At 51.4% G+C, this 22,983-nt stretch overlaps 1 protein-coding gene across 1 annotated transcript in view; it reads right to left on the reverse strand.

Annotated features, from left to right (window-relative positions):
* LOC149360525 (uncharacterized) overlaps positions 1–22,222 on the reverse strand; it is a 123,591-nt gene extending 101,369 nt beyond the window's left edge. Inside the window, exon 1 of the mRNA XM_089572372.1 lies at positions 21,749–22,222. Within this exon, the coding sequence (XP_089428498.1) occupies positions 21,749–21,991 (243 nt within the window). The 5' untranslated portion in view covers positions 21,992–22,222. The remainder of the gene's footprint in view (positions 1–21,748) is intronic.
* Positions 22,223–22,983: the final 761 nt, after the last annotated feature.

Consider the following 22,983-nt stretch of genomic DNA (forward strand, 5'->3'; position numbering starts at 1 on the left):
TTCACTATGTATAATTTTGTTTTGTTTTTTACGCCCACCCCCTCTTATAACACCATGCGGGCCCTGAGGGTATTGTAATAAATAAATAAATAAATAAATACTGCTGGCATGTGCTAAAAACTGACAGGGTAGGTATGGTCAACTTGCCAAAAGTGGTAAAAAGTGAGACGGAGAAGGTTGGCGAACAGCGAGAGATTAGTACAGATATGGGGAGAATGAGCTAGGGCGACCATTCCCGATAACAAGAGGATACTACTACTACTCATGCATAGAGGGAAGCCGCGCTCGCATCGAGGCACCCTATACATTAAGCTGCGGGAACTGACCGCGGGAGAATCTGATAGGCACAAAAAAAAAGCACCGATCGTAACGCGGCAAGCTCCAGCCTGTCCTGCAGTACTGCACGAAACCATGAGAAGGTTCCTAGCCGGCATTCCGTAAGCGGAACTAGGGAACCTACATCTGTACGGAGGCTTCCGTTGGACGGCAACCTATACGTGCACAGCAAGGGCACAGCGCGTAGAAAACGTGAGCGCGGAGCAGATAACGGCGATTTCAACGTCGGCCCCGGGCGGCAGGCATCGCACAGCGCAGTAATAAAAAAAGATAGAAAAGAAACGCGTTGCGCAAACGGCCACAGGGCGCAAGGCGGAAGAACGCGGCACCTCTCGTATCTCGCCCATCACGCCGGGGTCCTGACGCGGCCAAGGCCGCGACCGCCGGGGGCATCGTATATACGGACGAGCCATAAGCGCCGCCGCTGTGACGGACACGAGCCGGAAGAGTGTGTTCGGGGCCGCAATACAACATCTGCCTGACGCTCCTGACGTCCTCCAGAACCTTGCGTTCGGCCGCGGTGGACGTAGGCGATATATACAAAAATTTAAAAAAAAACACCAGCTAGACGAATTTAATTCGGCGCACTCCACTATACGGCGACTCGTCTCTTCCATTCACCACGTACTATCGGGGACAAAAGTGGTAGACTCCACGCGGCGGGAGCCGGAGCGACGGAAATCTGCGGCATTTTGACGAGCCAAAGCACGAAACATTGAAACGAACCAAGCGACATGCCTGCTGATGATAAAGGCTGTCTCGATCCCAGATGCCGCCTATAGATGGCGTTGAAACGCAGTTTTCCGTTGCTCCGGCTCCCGCCGCGTGGAGCATGCCACTTTTGTCCTCGATAGTACATCATTAACATCATCATGAGTCTGACTACACCTACTGCAGGGCAAAGGCCTCTCCCATGTCTCTCCAAGTAACCCTGTCCTTTGCCAGTTGCGGCCACCGCATCCCTACAAACTTTTTAATCTCATCCGTCCACCTAACTTTCTTCCGCCCCGCTTGCCTTCTCTTGGAATCCACCCCGTTACCCTCAAGGACCAGCGGTTATCTTGCCTTCGCATTACATGCCCTGTCCAAGCTCATTTATGGTAAACTGCCGTTCATGATCTGAGAGAATAACCTGCCATATGTCCCCCCCCCCCCCCCCCCCCCGCCCCCGTCAAAAGCCGTTAGGCCACAGCGTTCCCTTCCAGTGAAATGAACGTTCCCTTATTTTCGCCTGTAGAGGAGCATTCAAAGAACACGTCAAGCTTCTCTACCGTGGGGAGAAAGAACCTTTCTCCCAGCATTTCAAGGCCCTGTTGTCTTTAATGGTGCCGCCATGGCTCAATAATGTGGGTCGAAGAAGAAGCCTTCGGCCTGGAGACTTTTGACCAAAACTGTACTTCCTTCATCCGTTCGCCTCACAGCGGGGTTCGGGTTGTGACTCTATAGGCGATACGGTTGCTGCGCCTTTTCCTTTACTCGAGACCAGCTTACGTTTCGACGCTGCACCTCCACCTAAACTAACCATTCTAAAAAGAAAATGGCAGGTGCCTGGCTAAATGAGCGAAACCCTGAAAGACAGTAACGAAAATGATCTCCCGCCGTGAAGAAGCCTTGTGTGGCGGAGCAAGAAGCTCAAGGACAGCTGGCGTAACACATTATAGGTCTACGCTGACAGCGATGGAATTTTTTGCTTGCAAGGAACGAACACCCGTCTGGTTCCACGGCCGACCCAACTTAACCGTCGCTTAGGTTGCACAACAATGTGCGGCTGTGATTCTGGAGGGAAAGTTAGAAAGCGAGCCTTCATTCCGTTTCCACTTCATCCGAAGCACGACAAGATCGCCGAGAGGCTGCTTCGCACTCGCATCGTGCCAACAGTCGCGCGACCCCGGACGAGGCGACCGCCTGTACACGAGCAAGTGCATGCGCAACGCCCTGGGATGCGAACACAACGACCGCGAGCAGCCACGATGAGCGAGAGGAAAAAAAGGCCCCTCTGTCGACCTCGCACCGAGAGGGCCCCGGGAACAATGATGCGCTGGATGGGGCCCCGGGACGGGGACCTCCGCCGCAGAGGGAGCGGGCATCATTGCCGCAGCACACCATCACCGGAGTCCGGCCCGAGCAGGGGGCGTAGTCCGAGCAAGAGGAGCGGCCAACGGCCAACGTCCTCCTCCGGAGGGAAGGCGATGCCGCCAAGGCTGCCCAGCCCCGAGAGGAACAACAATGTCGTGACTGCAGACAGCGGAATCGGTATCGGACGACGCGTCGCAGACGACAATGGGAAGACGCCGCCGCAGACGACGCGTGCAGCACATACGTAGTAATACACAAAGCCCTCACGTTGCAGACGACACAATGCCTCCGGCCTTGCCACAGCTGCACAGACGCCGCCGAGGGTCGACGACCGCGTTCGTGGCAGACGAAGCAAATAAAAGCGAGTCATTTTTCAATCGCCAAACCACGCTCGGGTGAACCTAAAACTCATTAGGAATGAGCACTGCTGTCATCAGTGACACGATGGCCAGCTGTGCGCGACGCCGTACGGTGAGGCGTATACATACGCGCTTCTGCTGTCGGCACACCTGACGAGATAATTTTACTTGGCCAAAGCTACTCGTTTGGGAGACATGACCGCCCACGCATTTAAAATGTAGAACCTATCAGAGTACAGCTTTTTGCAACGAGGGCCGTATGGAAGCATCGCGGCGAATGCGATGGATGTTGCCTCGGACAGTGCCGGCGAATGTCACATTTACACAGAGACACACGGTTGGCAACCCTGACAGAAAGCAAGGACGCGAAGTGCACGTGAGAATATAGTGCGGACTACGGTGGTCCACCTACGAGATACAAAGCATAGGTCCTTTACGCGCTGTCAACAATAAATCCAGTTCTGAAGCCACGCATCAACGGACTAGCTGGCAAAAAGCATCCAAATTATGAGGGAAAGCCGCAACTCATGCGTGCAGGAGACGGACTTGGTGCAGTGGTTAGAGCGAGTGCAGGATAAATCCGCTTGTTGGTGGCTGCCAAACGTTTTTTTTTTTATTTTATTCAAATTACTGTTGCACTGAAGGTCGCAGCTTGCTAGTAATGCGTCAGGTGCATCGGGGCCTACCTCAGTGAGTTACGAACAAAATACTTGCCATCGGGATGGGTGGCGCCATCTCTTGTAAACGCCACAAATCGCAAACGTTTTCTTTTCTAACAATTATTTAGCTAACGCCTGTGATAAAATTGGGTGTTATTGATAAGGAAACACCGTTTTCCGTGGACATGTGCTATGGGGGAAAAAAAATGCGGCAAAGTACGAGAACAGTAGGTGCACGTATTTACTGCCAGCAACGGTCTGGGGCTGAACGATGCAAAGGAGTTGGCTTCTCCGCAATTCATGGATGCTTTTCAACCATGTGACAGCGTTTGTTCAATAGAGGAGCGAGCGGCCTAGGAACTCTAGGTACTTACACAGTAACTCTACCTAGAAAATCCGAAGATATTGAGCACGCTAGGAATTAATGGCTAGGTGACATCTGTCACCACACCGCTAAAAAGGGGAGGCTATCTGTCTGTCTATCAACTCTCAAGGTTCCCTTACACTCAAATAAATAGACCCAAAAAGCACAAGATTGAAAAGCCGTCGCCGTAGCCCAGTTGGTAGAGCAGCGGCCGCGAAATTCAGAGGACGTTGGTATGGATCCCACCAACGTGTTTTTTTTCTTTGACTTTTATTGACCTCTGAGTAATAAAAACTACAAAAAATTAAAAAAAGGACATCCCTTATGCTCCCTGCTTTCGATGATCGCTGGCTTCCGCCATCCATCCAAAATTCAGAGGACGTGGGTGCGGATCCCACCTGCAGAATGCGGTTTTTTTCTTCTGCTTTTTAATCTCTCAGTAATAAAAACTACAAAAATTTCAAAAAGACATCCCTTATGCTCCTTGGTTTCGATGATCGTTGGCTTCCGTCCATCCGTCCGTCCATCTAACCTACCTACCTGTCTGTCTGTGCTATCTTCGTCTCCTGGGCGACAGCTTTTTTTGGCAATAAACGGGGGCAGAGGGGGGCTACAAGTGCGGAGCGTGTGTCAGTCCGCCAAATATGTTGGCTGCCCGACACCCTACCTGCGGTGTGCCTAGCCGCTTCGCGCGCTGCTCCATCCGCGGTACCCTCTCTCCATCGCTGGCGCAGCTGGCGCCATCTGTGGAAGATTTTTGTAACTAGGCGTGCTAGCGTGCGCCCGACTTAGGCGGCCGTGGTCTAGCAAATTTGTTATACCTAAGAAAACATAGTTTCCTCCAATTCCTAACGTTGGAAGTGGGCAGTTGAGTACGAAATGTGCCTTAAAAAAAGGGCCCTCAAACGCCTTCTGAGGAACGCACCTAAACTCGCTCAGTCGCTAAATTATGTTGCCATGATCACCTGAGCCCAAAAAATACACCTCTACACGCAGCACAGAACCCATAATCGCGGGTGTAAGTTCGTAGCCGTTTCCGGCAACTTTTCTTTCTTTTTAAATCTCACTCTCATCCGTGCCACACGTCTGCGGATGTCGGTTAAGATGTGGCTATTGGTTAGAATATGTTACATGTCACGGAGGAGACGGAAGCTCCCCCGCCTTCAAGGGAAATTCTCGCGCCCGTCGGCAGTCGGCAGAACAGTAACGGAACAGGTTTAGGAACAGCTAGAGTGCCTTGATGGCTAGAGGAGCAGCGTCGACCTTTGAGCGTCCAAAATGTGACAATAGTAAAGGGCTTTAAAGGCGCAGAGACTCCGAAATTCGAAATTTGACGACATATAACTGAGCTGTTAACAAACGTAGACCAAAAATTCGTGCTGGAGGACATTAGTGAAGCGGCGACCTTTAACACCCCAGGCATAACACAACTTTTTCGAGCGGCCGAAAATGCGGATGGTAATCTAATGAACACCACCACCAGGAGTAAGGACTCTATATGCCGTCTTTCCGGCGGTGCCGTAACTTGGCGGTTCAGCATTCGGCACGCGCCCAACAGGTGGCAGCACTATGACTCCAATGGAAAGCCCAATAAAAAGTGTCGCTCGCTATTTGTCTCGTAACACTTAATCTAACACTTCGGCTAGAAATGGCACAAATGAGGTAATTACCGTGGAAACCTTTGGACACTGGCCATGTCGCTTAATCGGCAGTCCATTATGTTACCAAACTGGGGCCATATTTTTGTAGCGAAAGCTACATTGGCCACGAACTTGGCGGTGCTCCGAGGAGGCACAGAGACCGACCTTGAGCCGTTGCCTAGCAACCGCCGCAGCTGGCGGACGCCGCGCTCTCGCCGCGCCATCTGGCATGACGTTACACCACGCCCCTCACCGCCGCCGCCGTTTGGTATGACGTCACACCGCGCGCCTCGTCGTTGCGCTCGCCTCCGCTACGTATATCTTGGCATAGCCAAGCTAAGCCACTGTCAATTTTTTTATATCTCGTTCCTGTTTCATTTGGTTCTTGTCCATGGCCCCTCCTACCGGTGACGCAGGACGCGGGTGCTGACGTCACAAACTGGCCGTGGCAGCATCACGCCCATGATGCACTCACTTCTTTGCATAAAAAAGCCGACCTGGCGGACCTGCGCAGACACCAACGAATGACTGAGCAAGGCGACCCGTTTTACACGTCTGACGAGCTTTTTATAAGCGCTGCTTCCGCCTCGAAAAAGAAACTGAGCGGTGGATGCCCAACTAATCGGCGGAATATGGCGCACGTGACACGGCCAGAGTAAATACAGTGGTGGTAGAGTGGCTAAAGGCCTGTAAGACCAGTCGTTTGCTTTCCCCCCTCCCGGTGCTTTCTTCGCGAATGACGTCACAACCGAATGGAATGAAAACGAAGTGAAACGTGGTACGGCTCTCAAAGTTGCTTATTACAGTCGGATACAACTTAACTCTGCAGTGAAGCTCTGCCCACATTCAGGACCACTAAACAGAATTCCTCCACGACGAAAAAGTAGTCCGTAGTTGAAGCTTTTCTTGTATACCTAAATAAGAAGCTTATCGTTAGAAAAAAAAAAGATAAGCTCTAGAGTTTTAATACCTGGCTTGTTTAAGATAGCTAAACACTAAAAAGCTGATTTCGTGTACTGTTGCGATTGGCCAGCGGAGTAATACAGGACACCGCGGCCCGTGGCCCAGTGTTAGCAACTGCTGTTTTCTTTTAAGTTGTATCATACTACAGCCACAGTAACGGTTCCAAGTGGCTGAAATACAAACGCTTCTTTTTTTATTTTCCCCGACTCGAAAATTGCATGGTAAAGCTCAAAAATGGACTTCTGCATTAAAACTGCCGAACTTTTCGCTCTCTCCCTCTGCGGGGAAGAATCTGAGAGAGCGGCAGCTTTACTTCCACTGCACCGTCAGTGCAACCACTCCAACTGACCACTGATCGCCAATAGAGCGAAAATGCCCTTCACTGATGGTGGCCCAACTGCTCCTCACAGGCCTTCGTCTCTCTTTTCTGATATATTGACCTTCAAAACAAAATGAGAACAGCTCCTCCAAACGGGATCTTGTCAAAGTCTGAGCGTTCTACATGACAGCATTTGAAGGATTCCGCTTCTAATGCGGGGTGTGGCGCCGCCGGAGCAGTGACGCACGGTGTCCCACATAGCATCCCACAGGCCTTGTCTTCTTGCTGTGGTTCACGCTGCAACCGCTAGGACGCGCTGTGGTTTTGCGTTCAGACGGTCGACACGAAATCCCGAGAGTGTAAACTTTGAGGAGTGCAATTTTAGAGCGCAGCTCTTTGGCGCCCGTTCCTGCGTTTCGCGGCGTCGCCGTTGTCCCTCGTAACCGCCGTTGTCCCTCGTATCGTACGCAGTGTCCATCGGCTTGTTCGGCTTCTTTGCGCATACAGAGCCATCATTCGGTCTGCTAAGTCTACTCCGCCCGTTTTGTCATGGTATTTTTTTATTACTGCTGGGCGCGGAACATCCATGTACTTCTTTTCATTCTTTCATTACCTCTTGCAGGTGTGCTCCGGGTCGACTCCAAAGGATGTAGAGAGCATGAGAATAGGCTTTTTGTCCAGCCATGTCGTGCTTGACGTGATTGCTTCCCAAAATCTTTGTCACTCGTCAGGCGCGCTTCTTTTGGAAGTCGCTTCTTCATAAGCGTGCCAGTAGCAAAGACCTCTCTCTCTTCAGTAGTTCATCCGTCAAAGAGCCGGATGAAACCCAGCAGTCAATGTGCAGTATCGAACACAATGGAACAGTTTCCACAAGTGTCAGAACTGAGTTCCCATACACACCAAGGCCGAAGTCTGGAAAGGTGTATGTTCCTTTGTAGATTTTGGAGCCGTAAGTCACTCCGTCCTTTCCCGCTAGAACAAAGTTCTTGAGTCCCACTGGGTGGGGTTTGTTTGGGACATACTGCTTCACAGGACAACGACCGGAAAATGGGATAATTTGCTCGTCGACGCAAAAGCAATTTGGTCTTTCCGGGGACAAGCAGCTCTTCCGCACCTTCTCGACAAAGGCTGCAAACTTCCACAGCATTTCAGACTTTTTCTCACTTTCAGTGATGACGTCACTCTCACTCTCTAAAGCGATCTCTTGGCATGATGTCCGCTATTGCACTAACAGCCATTTCTTTCTTCCAGAGAAAACGAATTCTTGGATATACTATTACTCCCATGAGCACGGAACAACCCAAAACTCCTTGTGCATACGATGGTCAGTTTTCTGAGCAAGCATCTGTCCAAGCATCTCTTCGTTCGCATACTGCTTGTAGTATTCCAGTGGTGAGAAGTCACGCCTGTCCCCCGAAAAAAAAAAAAGCCGGTTTCTGGATCCAGGACATCATTCTCTGGAGCTGAACTCGCTGTTCTCCACAAAAAAACACGTGTGAAGTTTGATGGGTTCGTTCTTCACTGTCGCAGCCAGAAGAGGCATCAGTGTACTCCTCGGTATCACAGTCGTATGCGTCAGTATCGTCTCCTTCACTTTCACAGTCTGATATATATCGGAGTTATCACGGTCACAAACTGACCTCAAAAATCTCTTCGACCTAGTTCCTAATAGGCAGAGCTGAAACAAACAACAAAAGCATTTTAATTTCTAGGCTGCACACTTAGAGAAAAAAATTGCGCCTCTCCCGTAGCCGAGAGTAGAGTAAGCACGAAATGTTTACGGGCCTAACACAGGCTCCATTGCTCGGCTTAAGCAGCTGTGACGGTGGCGGCATTGAAATCCAGGACGATGCAGAAGCGTACGCGGACACGACGAGACGCAGGCCTGACAAGAATGGATATGCAACGCGTTCGAATACTCCGCGAGCGTGTATACATCTGCCTGCCAGAGGGGGAAAGGGCTTGAAGGCCAAGCGGCCGGTCTTTTACATGTCTGGGACCGCAGCGCCATCCTTGGGGAGGGAGCGAAAGTTTTCCGCCGAAAGCCCTTCTCGCCCCCTTTCTCTAAGCGGCCTTCTCTCAAAGCCCCTAACAGATCACGTATGACAACGAAGTGTATTGTGGCATGTATGTGCTTTTTCCACGCGTTATTAGAAATCGTAAATTATAATTCCGTTCATTATCAAATGCACAGCTCGACTGATATTGTAACGTACTTGTTGACGAAGGGGGGCTTTAATAACAAGTGCGAAGACAGACAAGGCCACGCAAGCTGGGGCAGCAAGGGCGACAGATTCCACACGGCGCGAGCCCTTCTTCGTCGTCGTCAGCAGCTATGCGCCACCTGGCAATGCTAGGTGGCATTATTCCCCCCCTTATGAAAAAAGAGCGCTGTCGACGAAACAAAAAATAAACAAGAAACGAGCAAAGTTCCGCAAGTGAACCGTTCCAAGACATCAACACGTCTGCGTCACCGAGTATAGTACGGCTTAAGCCGTACAACGTGCACAATGTCAGAGCTGGGCTGTCGGCGTCGGGGTTGCGCAACACCGTCCGGAACCACTTCATAGTTTACGTCACTCACACGCCGGATCACTCTGTAAGGGCCAAAATAGCGGCAGAGCAGTTTCTCGCACAAGCCTTGGCGACGGACAGGAGTCCATACCCAGACTTGGTCACCGGGTTTGTAGTCAACCTGTCGGTGGCGAAGGTTGTAACGGCGCGCGTCGGTGCTCTGCTGTTGCCCGATGTGCACACGGGCCAGCTGACGGGCTTCTTCAGCACGTTGGGCAAATTGTTGGGCGTCTGGGTCGAGTTGGTCATCCTCTGGGCACGGGAGCATGGCATCAAGCATGCTCTGAACTTCACGTCCGTACACAAGGCGGAACGGTGTAAAGCGCGTAGTTTCCTGCAGGGCGGTGTTATAGGCGAAGGTGACATACGGCAGGACCTCATCCCAAGTTTTGTGCTGGACATCTACGTACATGGACAACATGTCCGAGAGGGTCCTGTTCAATCTTTCGGTCAAGCCATTGCTCTGCGGATGGTAGGCTGTGGTCTTTCGGTGCGTTGTGCAGCTCAGCCGAAAGATGTGGTCGATTAGCTGCGCTGTAAACGCCGTCCCCCTGTCGGTAATGACGTGCGATGGGGCGCCGTGTCGCAAGACGATGTTGTGCATGAAAAACTCCGCGACTTCGGAAGCTGTGCCACGAGGGATCGCCTTGGTCTCGGCGTAGCGAGTCAAATAGTCGGTAGCAACTATGATCCACTTATTGCCGGCGTGCGACAAAGGGAAAGGGCCGAGGAGGTCCATACCGATCTGGTCGAACGGAGCGCGAGGGGCTGTAACGGGCTTGAGAAAACCCGCCGGCTTAAGTGGTGGCGTTTTCCGGCGCTGGCATTCTCGGCAGCTTTTAACGTAGCGTTTGACATCATCAGAAAGTCCAGGCCAGTAGTACATGTTCCGCACTCTGGCGAGCGTACGTGAAAAGCCCAAGTGGCCAGATGTGGGCTCATCGTGGCAGGCGAAAAGAACGTCAGCTCGGAGATCGGCTGGAATGACCAGAAGGTAAGGTCTATCGTTGCCTCTCGAGTTCTTCTTGTACAAGAGGCCTTGCAGCAAACAGAAGGAGCCAAGACGTCGAGAGAAGTGGCGAGGTATAGCCGTATTGCTACCTTCAAGGCCGTCAATGAGAGGGCGAAGTTCCGAGTCCGCCCTCTGCCGGGTCAGTAGGTCGGAGGCGGTGAGCGTACCAAGGAATCCGCTGTCGTCATCGGGCGCTGCTTCGCCAGGATCAATTGGTGCGCGCGACAGTGTGTCGGCATCTTCGTGTCTGCGGCCGGACTTGTAGACAATAGTGATGTCAAATTCCTGGAGCCGTAAGCTCCAGCGTGCCAGGCGTCCAGATGGGTCTCGCAAATTTGCCAGCCAGCATAGGCAGTGGTGATCGGTTACGACTTTGAATGGGCGGCCGTATAGATAAGGGCGAAACTTCATGGTGGCCCACACGACCGCAAGACATTCTTTTTCAGACGTGGAGTAATTGCTCTCGGCGCGGGAGAGAGTACGGCTAGCATAGGCGATAACCCTCTCAAGGCCCTCTTGGTGTTGAACAAGGACAGCTCCAAGACCGATGTTACTGGCGTCGGTGTGAACCTCGGTATCGGCATCTTCGTCGAAGTGCGCAAGAACGGGAGATGTTTGAAGGCGCTGGCGGAGCGTAGAGAAAGCGGTCTGTTGCTCAGAGGTCCAGACAAAGGAGGTGGTATTCCTGGTGAGACGCGTCAACGGCTCGGCAATCGTGGAAAAGTCCGCAATAAAGCGCCGATAGTACGCACAGAGACCCAGGAAGCGCTGGACAGCTTTCTTGTCGGTTGGAACGGGAAAGCGCGCGACGGCGGCAGTCTTTTCGGGGTCTGGCCGCACTCCCTCAGCGCTCACAACGTGACCCAGAAATTTGAGCTCTTCGTAACCGAAATGACACTTCTGGGGCTTCAGGGTAAGGTCAGCCGAGCGGAGAGCGTCGAGGACAGCCCGCAGGCGCTGGAGATGTTGATCAAACGTTTCCGAAAAAACGACGACGTCGTCCAAGTAGACAAGACAGCTTTGCCACTTGAGGCCTGTGAGGACGGTGTCCATCATCCTTTGAAACGTAGCCGGGGCGGAGCACAAACCGAAAGGAAGCACTTTGAATTCATAGAGGCCATCTGGAGTCACAAAAGCGGTTTTTTCGCGGTCCCGTTCATCTACTTCAATTTGCCAATAACCGCTCTTCAAGTCAATAGATGAGAAGTACTTAGCGCGCCGTAATCTATCCAGCGAATCGTCAATGCGCGGCAACGGGTAGACGTCCTTTTTGGTCACACTGTTCAGTTTGCGATAGTCGACACAAAACCGGAGAGTGCCATCCTTCTTCCTAACGAGGACGACAGGCGAAGACCACGGGCTTTGGGAAGGTTGAACAACGCCATCATCAAGCATTTCCTGAACCTGGGTTTGAATAACTGCCCGTTCTTTAGCAGAAACACGGTAAGGCTGCTGTCGTATAGGGCGAGCGTCGTCATAGGTGATGATGCGGTGCTGCGTGATGGGTGTTTGACGAACCTTCGAGGAAGAAGCGAAGCACGGCTTGTATTCCTTCAGCAGAAGCTCCAAAGCCAGTCGTTGTTCCCGAGGCAGGTGGCAGTTTATGTCGACGTTTTCAAGGGAGGGCTCGTCAGTGCCGGCTGCCGCGGAAGCAAAACAAACAGGAGTATCGATAAAAGGTTCGGCAGAAGCAATAGCGGTTCCTGCAAAAAGATGTCGGTACTCATTAGAAAAATTTGTGACCAGCACCGCAGACCGGCCACTACGAAGCGTTAATAGACTGCGAGCGGCACAGATGCCTTGAGTAAGCAGGAGTGAACAGTTAGCCTCGGCGACTGCTTCTGCGTCATGCAAGTCGTTGCAGGCGACTTCAACCAAAACACTGCTCCGTGGCGGCAACGTGACACTGTCAGCAGAAACACGAAGGGCGGCACTGCGGTGGCAAGAGTCGGCGAGGTGGGTGGCTTGACTGGTCGAAAAGCTGATGATTCGGTGGCGGAGGTCGATCACAGCACCATACTCCCGCAGGAAGTCAATGCCGATAATGAGATCGCGGGAGCAATTGCACAGAACTACACAACTGATGACGAACGTAGATCCATGAATCTGAACGCGAGCCGTGCAAATGCCCTTTGGGGTAACGAGATGACCACCGGCTGTACGAAGATGCACCACAGAACATGGAGTAAGCACTTTTTTCAGAAGAGTCGCCAATTTATCACTGATAATTGAATAGTCGGCCCCGGTGTCCACTAATGCACTGACTCTGTGACCGTCGAGAAGAACAGGTATGTCCAAAGAAACGGGGCTGTCTAGGTCGGATGACGGTGCCATCTGTTCACGGTCGGAACGTAGCGGCGGCGACGGGAGGTCTTCAGCGCAGCGACTCCCAGCGACCTCGCCCCCGAAGGTCGCCGGTCTCAGTTTTCCCGACGAGGGCTGGGCGAGCGACCCTGTGGTGCTCGCGAGGAGCTGTGGGGGTTCGGGGAAGAGCGCCTCGGAGACGATGAGCGCGGCTGATGCGGCGTGCGGGCTGAAATTCGCTGTTCCGCTAGGAAATCTTCAATGGCAGGGGGCCGATGGCCAAACCGGGGTCTGGGTGAATCGGCTCGAAAGCCCTGCAGACCGAGACGTCGATAAGAGCAGTTACGGTAGAGATGTCCTGGTTCTCCGCAGTGAAAGCAGAGTGGCCGGTTATCAGGTGTGCGCCAGATATCGGCCTTCCGCAAGGGCGCTCGGCGATCGTCGAAATACTGCACTGGTGGCACGGATGACCGCGGCTCAGGAGGCGTTACCGGAAACGGTGGTGGCGAAACCGCAGCCGGGCGCCTCGCAATTTCAGCATAGGTGGGGCGGTGACATTCTCCTGGTAGAGGAGGTGTTTCGACAGCAGGAGCCCTGAACGCCTGTTGCACTTCCTCGCGAACAAGAGCAGAAATCGAACCTAGCGCTGGCTGCGAAGGGCTGCAAAATTTCAGGACCTCTTCACGCACGATGGTGCGAATCAGTTCACGCAGATCGTCAGGGTGGCTCCCGGAGGTAGCAAACGATGCGGTGACAGCAGCAGCATGCACGGGCCGGTCGTAGGTCGCAGAACGTTGTTGCAGCACCTTTTCCATCGTTGTGGCCTCTGTAAGGAATGCAGCAACGGTCGATGGTGGGCTGCGCACGAGGCCTGCGAAAAGCTGCTCTTTGACGCCACGCATCAAATGCCGGAGTTTCTTGTCTTCCGGCATGGCCGGGTCAGCTCTTCTGAATAGGCGCGTCATGTCCTCGACGTACATCTGGACAGTTTCGTTCGGCAGCTGGATGCGAGATTGTAGTGCACGCTCAGCTCGTTCACGACGATCAGCGCTTGTGTAGGCCTCCAGCAGCCGACGACGGAACTCATGCCACGAGATTAAAACGTCCTCTCGGTTCTCAAACCAGGTGCGAGCACCATCCTCGAGGCTGAAGTAAACGTTCCGGAGTTTGGCTGCGTCGTCCCATTGGTTAAACGCAGCTACGCGCTCAAAATGAAGGAGCCAGTCCTCCACATCCTCAAAAAGTTCCCCACGGAACGTCTTGGGAATCCGCGGAGTCTGCAGGGTGTAGTGAGATGGCGCGGCAGCGGCAGTTTGCAGAGGAGAAGGAGCGGCTGTCTCCATGGCGCCGCTCTCTACTAGTCCTACCTCCGGAGGCAGTCCCTGGATCCTCCGACTGAAGCGGTGTACCGGGGTGTCGAGTGGTACAGGGCTGGCGCGACGGCTGCCTGGAGGGGTCTCTTGCATGGGTTCACGGGTACCCAGCACCTCCACCAAACTGTAACGTACTTGTTGACGAAGGGGGGCTTTAATAACAAGTGCGAAGACAGACAAGGCCACGCAAGCTGGGGCAGCAAGGGCGACAGATTCCACACGGCGCGAGCCCTTCTTCGTCGTCGTCAGCAGCTATGCGCCACCTGGCAATGCTAGGTGGCAATATCTTGATAAACATTGAGAAGACACTGGCAGCAGTTATTTTTTGTGACTCGTTTGGAGAGCAACCGGCGCTTGTATGCCGGTCCCGTAGGAGGGCTTAGAGAGTCTCGTTGAATCTCGATAAGTCTCGTACGGTGCCCGGATGTTCTCGTTTCAGAGCCCGGATGATGGCTCTCGGTTTTGGCGTGACGTCACCACAATGCCGACAACGGGAGCTAAAAGCATTTCATGCTTAAAAAACGTTTCTTCACGCGGAACCGATCAAGAACTGGCAGGACAGGAAACCAACGTCCCCGTGCAGGGACATTTCATTTAGAGCGCCGCAAGTGGCAGAAAACTGTTTATTGTTCTCACCAAACAACACTAAAATGTTCCTTAAATTTCTCTAGAATTTCGCCATGGCACTGCACAAGATTGTGGGTGCAATCGCGGAAACCTCGAGGATTGGAAGAAGCGCGGCAGACAGAGTTCCCAACTCCTTACCGACATCAGAAGAGAGGCGCACGCAGGCAGTTTGACAGTTGGCGCCATCCTGCGGAGAATACGCGAAATAATGCGCGTGAAGCGAATAGTTTCTCAATACTAAGGAACACCTAAATGAGCTGCTCCGTACTGCAACCACGACATTCAAGCCGGACTTCAAGGTGCTTGCTTCACGAATGGGGTATCGCAATGCAGGGGAACAGTGAGCAACGGCTGCATGAGTGGGATTCACTGTTATGACAAGCTTTGCTGCAAGAAATTTAAAAAATTGCCCCCCCCCCCCCTTTTATTGCGGCTCTTCACTAAGAAGATAATTTTTTCTCCTTATATGGCTCTTTGCATTTGAGTACAACCACGATCGACCACAAATTTACACCAGTAGTTCATATAGACCACAAATCTAATATATGTACACCGTCCAATGTTTTCGCGACATCAGATTAGCGGTTGTGCACTCCTTAAAGGGATACTGAGGACAAAGTGAAGTTGGCCTTAATCGATAAATTGGGTGCACTCTAACGACACACATTCTATACCTAGCTAAACTGAAGAGGGAGCTTTTATAAATTATAAAAAGCCAAAGAATGAAATAAAGGTGACGCCACCGTCGTCTGATTTTGCAAATAGACTGCAGTGTATCGAAGCAGTTCATTTGTTTGCGGATCCCAGAGGCTAGGTTACAACACCACCGACTAGAAAACAAGAATCACGGAGTACTTTTCGGTGTCGACGTCACTAGTTTGAATCGAGTGGCGGCAATTTTTTTTAACGCAATTTCCTCAGAAATAAACTCACACTTCTGCTGCCTGATAAACAACAATATATCCGGAATAAAAAAAAATGGCTGTGGCTCAGCTTGGTTAAGCCCGGTAATTGCGAAAGCAATATCCGTAGCTACGCCATGGTTCAGCTGGTAGTGTAGCTGGTGGTGGTGCTTGTGGTTAGACTTGTGGTGATGCATCGGTTATACAATCCAATCCAACACAATACAATCCAATACAATACAATATGCTAGCTACCGGCCTCGCTACGCGACGGGCTGAAAGTGCAACTAGTATTGCTTTCGCAATAAAAAAAACAATCGATTTTTACGTGTACGACATTGGCTAACAGGATCACAACGTGAAATTCGCCTCCGCCCGGTAAATAATTATTACTGCATTTCTTACATGCAGTTTCGGTTCCAGTTTCAACAGTCGAACGGTGGCCCTGATCTCACTATATTTGAGATCACGTGAGGCATACCAAAAATGCAACAGGTGGTTGTTCACTCGCTGTCATTCACGCTTCTGGAAACAGATTGGCGTAAGAGTTAGAGCGAATCAAAACAGAAAAGCGGCGATTACGTCGCTGCTTTTAATCTGCCTCCCGAGGGTTCACACTTACATACGATGCCACAACCGTCGGCCAGTAATAAATTAATAACTGGGCTCTGCGGAATTCCACCCGGTGACGCGTGTTTACTATAATATCGCACGCATCATTACAAAGAAAGAAAAACGGAAAAGAAAATTTGCCCCCTCCACCCATTTAAGGACCTTTTACAGTTGCTCGGCAAAAGAGGTGAAATTCCAGTCAATTCCGCATTAGGTATTACGCCCCCCCCCCCCCCCTTCCCCAGTACTCAAGGCCGCCACAGTGATTAGATACGCTTCGAAATTTAAAAAAAAAAAAACAGCCATCGCAATCACCATCAGCAGTAGCAGCAGCCCTGCCTCTGCGTCCACTGCAGGTCAAAGACCCCTTTCTATTGATCTCCAATCAGACCTGTTCAGTGCCAGCCGCGGCCATGTTATGCCAACGCATTGCCCTATATCTGCCCACTTGACTGTTTTCTGCCCCCGATACATTTACGTTTTCTTGGAATCACCTCGGTTACCTTAACGCATCATCGGTTATCTTCCCTTCGCACAACTAGCCATACCCATGCCCATTTGCTCTTCATGAGCTATAGGCTAGCTATACCATTAACTCGGATCTGCTCCCTGGTCCATTCTAGTTTCTTAACGTTAAACCTATAATTTTCTTTTTCATATCTCCGCTCTCCTCTATCTAATTTCAAGCCTTTTCGTTAGCCTGCAAGTTTCAGCCCCATATGTAAGCACTGGCAAGAATGCCAGTTGAAGCTGAGTTTTATTTTGACAACAGGGCAGTTGTTAAGGAGGTTGACGAAAAGGGAATCAATATGGCCGGCTAAGCGTCAACTTCCTGTAACATCTCACACATCATACTGAGCAAGTTTTATATCCTTTCTTCTTGGGGAATATCGGTACATCTTTATAAACGAGGAACGCCAGCCCGATGCGCTACAAAGCAACCTTATTCGTCCCATAATTTCTTTCTCGTCATTCGGATCTGCGGTCAATATTTGGCCTTAAAAGAGCCTTGGTGTAGTTAATTCACGAAAGTAGAAACAATTAAGTGTATAACGAAGGAGAACGAGCCGTATACCACAGTCTATCCGAGGTGAGAAGCAAAATACTAAAATGGGCTGAGAAAAACGCGTTGGGAGTTATCAGGAGGTGAAAACAGTTACTACCGCAATCGAAAAAAGGAAGCTGAAAAATCTAACCATGCCAGCTCAGGCGAACAGCAACTTCAAGCGAGTTCGTGTGTCTGCCTGAAGGTTTACCGTGAAGTGCCTTAATTAACCCCGAGTGTGAAGCTTTGTCTCACTAATGTGTCCAATGAAACGCTGGTGTCGCCGCCACCCGGCCCTTCTCACAAGCAAACATGCGGTGACGACAAAACAGCTTTTTGGGCGGATCCCTGAAGTCAGTCTACACAGCCATTCACTTTCAAATGGTGATCACGGAGTCCTTCCCGGTCTTAAAGTCAGGAGTTTGATTTGATTAGCGGGGGAGGGGGGGAGGGGGTCATATTTTTTACACTCAACTCTTCCAGCGGTAAATGTATGTTTTGCTAGCGAAACATCCACACAGAAAGAGCAACAGAATCTGTTTTTACTGAGCAAAAAAAAAAACTGCATAGACGTGTCCCCTGTGTCAACCTACGGTATACAGGACCGGATAGAGCTAGTCACCTTGCTTCGAAGCCAGACTTGCAGAAGCCAGAGCTGCGCAGCGTCAGTGAAACGTAGCTAACAATTTAATTCTACGAAAGTATTCCAAAGTCTGGTGGTTGCCGAAATTACACCTTCTCGTGAAAAAAAAAAAACTGCGTGTTATTCCTGGATTTAGCGTCCATTCAGAGCTACAGACTTCCTCCAATAAGTACGCATTTTTTTGTCCCCATCAGATTAGCAGCCACTGTAAATCCAATGAAGTACGCATTGATGGTTGCGATGGCATCTTAAGTGAACTAAAATTTCTCCCCGCCGAGCCGCACTTTCAAACCTGCGAACAAGGAGGGCCAGATGGCACCACATCCAGAGGCGAAGAAAGGAGGAGGGGGGTATATTAAGAAATTAAATCTGGAGCCTAACTCGCGCCATTCAAATATACTGCCGCGCTCCATTTGGGGACAGCTCATTACCGTAGTGGCACGGCGCTTACCTGAGCACATAGCAGTATTTTTTAGAACCCTTGCTTCAAATAGCCCAACAGTCACCCTTCGGCCAGCAGTCGATGAAGGTGAATCGTTGGCCTGTCTTGAGAAGCAGTGGCCATTGTCTTTCCTGTCGGCAGAAACGTTTTGTTGCGAAAGCAACACTACGCGCGCCAGTCAGCTCGGCTCGTCGCGTGGTCGCACTTTAGCCGTATGCCGTGGCCCACGAACGACCTTGAGCCGCCGTTGCCTAGCAACGCCGCAGACGCGCTCCAACAGAAGGCGCCGCCGTCGACGCCGCTGGCTCCACCAGGTGTGCTCCGCTTGGGTAGAGGGAGAGGTGTCGCCTCGCCTCAGTGGATTCCAGTTGTTATGGAGAGCGCGAAAGAGAGGCACCAACGAAAGAACGAAGCGAGGAAGAGACGACGCGCTCAATTGCTTTCGCAATACAACTATAGGTTAACCAGAGCTAAACCACAGCCATTTTTTTTTTGCTTTCTTTGAAGCGCTTTCACCAGACGTTAGTGGTCCCAGCTGTGAGAGCTGTTTGGACCCGGAGGTGTAGAGGTGAATCCAAGTTGCGTCCACAGCCGCAGGTCGACACGGAAGCCTCTGAATGCTCGGAAACGTCCCGTCGAGTGCGCATTTGGTAGGCAGGCAAACTCTCACGACACCCATCGCACACCCAACTTCGGCATGTATGACTTCTTCGTGCAGGATGCTGTGTCTATGTTGTGTATACCCATTCAGCTACAGGGGGGCGGCCACTCAACAGATGGAAATAACTATTGTATGAATACCTTCGGGCTAAGTTGGCAATGGAGACTGCTCAGTACATGAAGCAGTGGAGGACTCACACTCCAAACACGAATGCGTATGTGGGAGTAAACTCTCATCTAGCCCACTCCCTTTTATAAAAGAGTGTGCTACACTCTAAACAGGAGGGAGTAAAAAGAGTAAAATTGTCCTCTATCGCAAAACGGTGTGCATTAGAGAACTTACTCCCTTATTACTCCCATACAGGTGTATTCGTGTTTACAGTGCGGAGGACAATTTACACCCTGTTTACTCCCATATAGGTGTATTCGTGTTTAAAGTGTAGAGGACAGCTTACTCCCTTTTTACACCCATATATTCGTGTTTAAAGTGTAGAGGACAACTTAATCTCCTTTTACTCCCATATAGGTGTATTCGCGCTTAGAGTGTAGAGGACAGCTTACCCCATTTTCACTCCTTTCTGCTTAGAGTATAGAAACATCGACCCCACACAGACAAGTTGGATAAAATGAAGGAAGAAGAAAAAGAGAATTCAGTATAGGCTCCGACAAATGTCGGAAACCTCGCTCATTTCCAGTCGGCCGCCCTCCACAAGGATTTCCCACAAAGATCTTTCCTCCAAGATGTCCGCAGTGCTGACCTCTCAAGAGGTAGTACATCGTGCACAGTGAGTTTCAACCAGAGTACTACAATTCGGAGTGCCCGTTAACTTCACGCAACTGGATTTCATCCTTCGCCATCATCCACTTCTTTAAATAGACATACTTGAGCACTTAACGGGAGACTCCACTTTCTTGGCGAGAGCTGAACCGTCCGCTTCAAACGCACGTGAGGCGTAAAAAAGCAATTAACCCTTCTCGCTGATATCTGTTCTCAGCTAGGCTGCAGAGTGCCAGCTTTGACGTCAACGCAAGAATTGTGCGGCACCATATCTTAGAAATTTACTAGACTTATCAACGCTTGTTATCCGATGATAATAAAGAAATAAAAGCGATACAGGCAGCTAAGATTCCAAGTCAAACTGCGCCCAAGCGCTTAGTAAGATGGTTTTTCCTTAGTCTTGCATAATTATCTCACTTTATTGCATAAGTGTGTTCTCAGAATAAGGCAATCGCATTTTTATAGGCCAAGCTCTACAGATCGTCCATTGTGCTAAAAATAAACCAATGCTTCTACAAATACTCACAGAAACAGAGAACGGTGTGTTTCTCTTCAGTCCCACCTTCCTCCGTTTCCTTCGGCGCGGTTTAGGTGTCCACCGAGATTTGAGACAATTACTGCGCCATTTCCTTTCGTCAAAAACCAATTTAATCCTTCCCAAACCACATGTGGACCTGGCATTTTCAAAGACATGCAACAAACACGCTCAAGACTAAAAACCGCTTTAACCGATCCCTTCGCAACGTGCTCCATATTACCATGCCTTCTAATATCGTGGTTACGTCATAAGCAAATAACAGATAAGCAGCGCGTTTTTTACAACGTATCCATTAAGTACCGTCCTCTATCTGCTCGTAAGCGAGGACGCATTTCTACGAAATTTGGCACGCAGCAGACGAAACACAACTCTAAAACCCAAATGTCTGCGTTGCAAACACAACGCGCGTAACACGGGCTGCACGCGCACAAGGCCAGTTTCTTGTTTTCTCACTTTTACAACCTGATTACGCAACACTTGGAATGACATAACACGCCTTCGGTTAATTCCGACGCATCCTGTTCGAAAGCACGAAGGGAAAACCCCCCAAACCGGCCAACCAACCGTGCGCGCAAAATCGATGACTCGCTTCACGAAAGTCGCACGAAAGCGCTGACCTCGACGGCAGATGATCAGCCTCCAATGACGAACACACGACCACCGACGTCGAGCGACGTCGCAGAAAGTCGAAGCAGAACTAACGTGCCACACAGACCCACTAGGTCCTTTTCTTATCCAAGACCCTCACCGGCCGCTCATTTATTCCTCTTTTGTTCGACTTTTTTGCGAGTGCGTGTAAAAGAAGCAATCTGCTGACGCTCGCCGCTGCTTGTCGCGCACAATTAGGCGACGACAGGCGCCTCGCTCGGATAGGTGCCAGAGCAGCGGAACGGAAGCGCTCACGACGACGCCCCGGCATACGCAAACACCGCCGGCCGTTTACGCCCGAGGGCACTGGAAGAGTACCTCAGCAATCCAAACAACCGGCCGCCTGACGCGATCGAGAACGTACCGCGCAGAAAAACCGCCCAGCTTCCGTTTTCCTCAACTGAGCCCGCAAGGAGCGGGAAAATGATCAAAATTCGCGCCGGCAAGGTGTTCTCGACGAGCCATTCGCAAGGAAAGGCGCGCCGATCCCAGCCGTCAAAAATGTGTACACACGAACTCAATACGGCGAAATGGCACGAGAAAGCAGAAGCGGTCAAAGAAAAAAAAAAAAGAAATAAAACGTCAAGAGCGCGGTGTTTCACCTCTCCGGCCCACCTGTTTCCCGTGTCCGACTGGCAACAACCATTCGGTCGGTTGTTTTCTGTGGGTTTTAATTCACAAGCTCCAACTCCGCGAGAGAGATACTGAGAGATCGCGGACAAACATGCCTGTCCAGTGTATACGCGAGAAACCTTTCCGATTCACGATTCGGCGGCGACCACTCATCGAAAGCCCGTTTCGCGCGCATCGGTAGGCGGGCCGGTGGCCGTCGTGTTGACGTCCGGCTGTTGCGGCGGGACTTTTTTTCGCTCACCTTGGAAGCCTTGAGCGCCGACGGCTTGCTGGCCGTATCCGCCCAGAGCTTGAGCCGCACGCTGCGGCCGGCCGGCGGCGGGTATCCGGCGACGAGGCCCTGGTCGGCCGGCGCGCAGCATCCCGCCTCGTCTACGCTCAGGATCTCGGGCCGCACGTTGAACAGCGTCCGGATGCGCTCGAGGCAGCAGTGCAGCGCGTCCATGTCGCGCACTTGCAGAACCACATCGGCGCTGCATTCCATGGTAGCGGCGACGCATCCGTCGCGGCGATGCACCGCCGCACTTGAGCCGCTGCTTCAAACACACACCACTTCACCAGCGCCGAGCCGCCGACGACGACGGGCTGCTGCCGCTGCAGCTTGCGTCCAGCCACCGAACCTTCATCGCAGCGACGCCGCCATGTTGGAGAGGGGAAAAGGCGTGGAGCGAGCGTAGCGGAGTGCGAACACGTAGGCACGCCTGCTGCGACCGCCGAGGGAGAACGCGCGCGCCGCTCTGCCGCAGGTCGGAGCAGCGGCGCTGCGTGCGCATTCCCGGAGAAGACGCTGTAGGCAGCATCTGGAGCGTCAAATTAGTTGGCGTTGAGGTAGAAACCAATAGGTCGGGCGTACTAATTTTATGTGCGTTCAGAGAAGACGACCCGCCCCCCATCCCCGTTTGACTCCAACAGTATACAATCTACTGAGAGCTGAAGTTACCCCACCCCTCCGAGCGACGAGACTTAAAATCAGAGCGGCGTGTTTTCAAGGTAGCTCGATTACGGCCACTTCAACGTTCAGTCACCTCGCGTTATCAGACAGTAGAGCTGCGCTAGTATCTAATTTTTAAGACTTTAAAGAGCACAATGCCCTCTGAAAGCAGCGGTGAAAACCTCTCTGGCATTGACTTGCATTTAATTCATGTATACTCGATGAATGCTGCGGTGTCAAGCTATATTTCCCAGGTGCTGACAATTTTAATGAGTGAGAGACATTTTCCACGGCACTGTTTCCTGTTCCGCTCTTCCTACGGACATTAAACTTAACGAAGCGAATGAAACTGAATGAAGCGAGTGTCGACAGCTTCTCCACTGAAATCAGGTTATTAAAACGATCTTCGCGCAAATTGGATCGGCAGCAACGCATCCGCATGGGCATTCGCCATTGAGTACTCTTGCGAGCCTCTTCCGGGCGATAAGTGAAGCTAAGGTAGAAGCTTGGGCGAGTTGATGTTTGTTCATTCTAAAACAGCGCAA

Source organism: Amblyomma mixtum, chromosome 2 (assembly GCF_055824585.1).
Source record: "Amblyomma mixtum isolate Tamu chromosome 2, ASM5582458v1, whole genome shotgun sequence".
Taxonomy (NCBI): Eukaryota; Metazoa; Arthropoda; class Arachnida; order Ixodida; family Ixodidae; genus Amblyomma; species Amblyomma mixtum.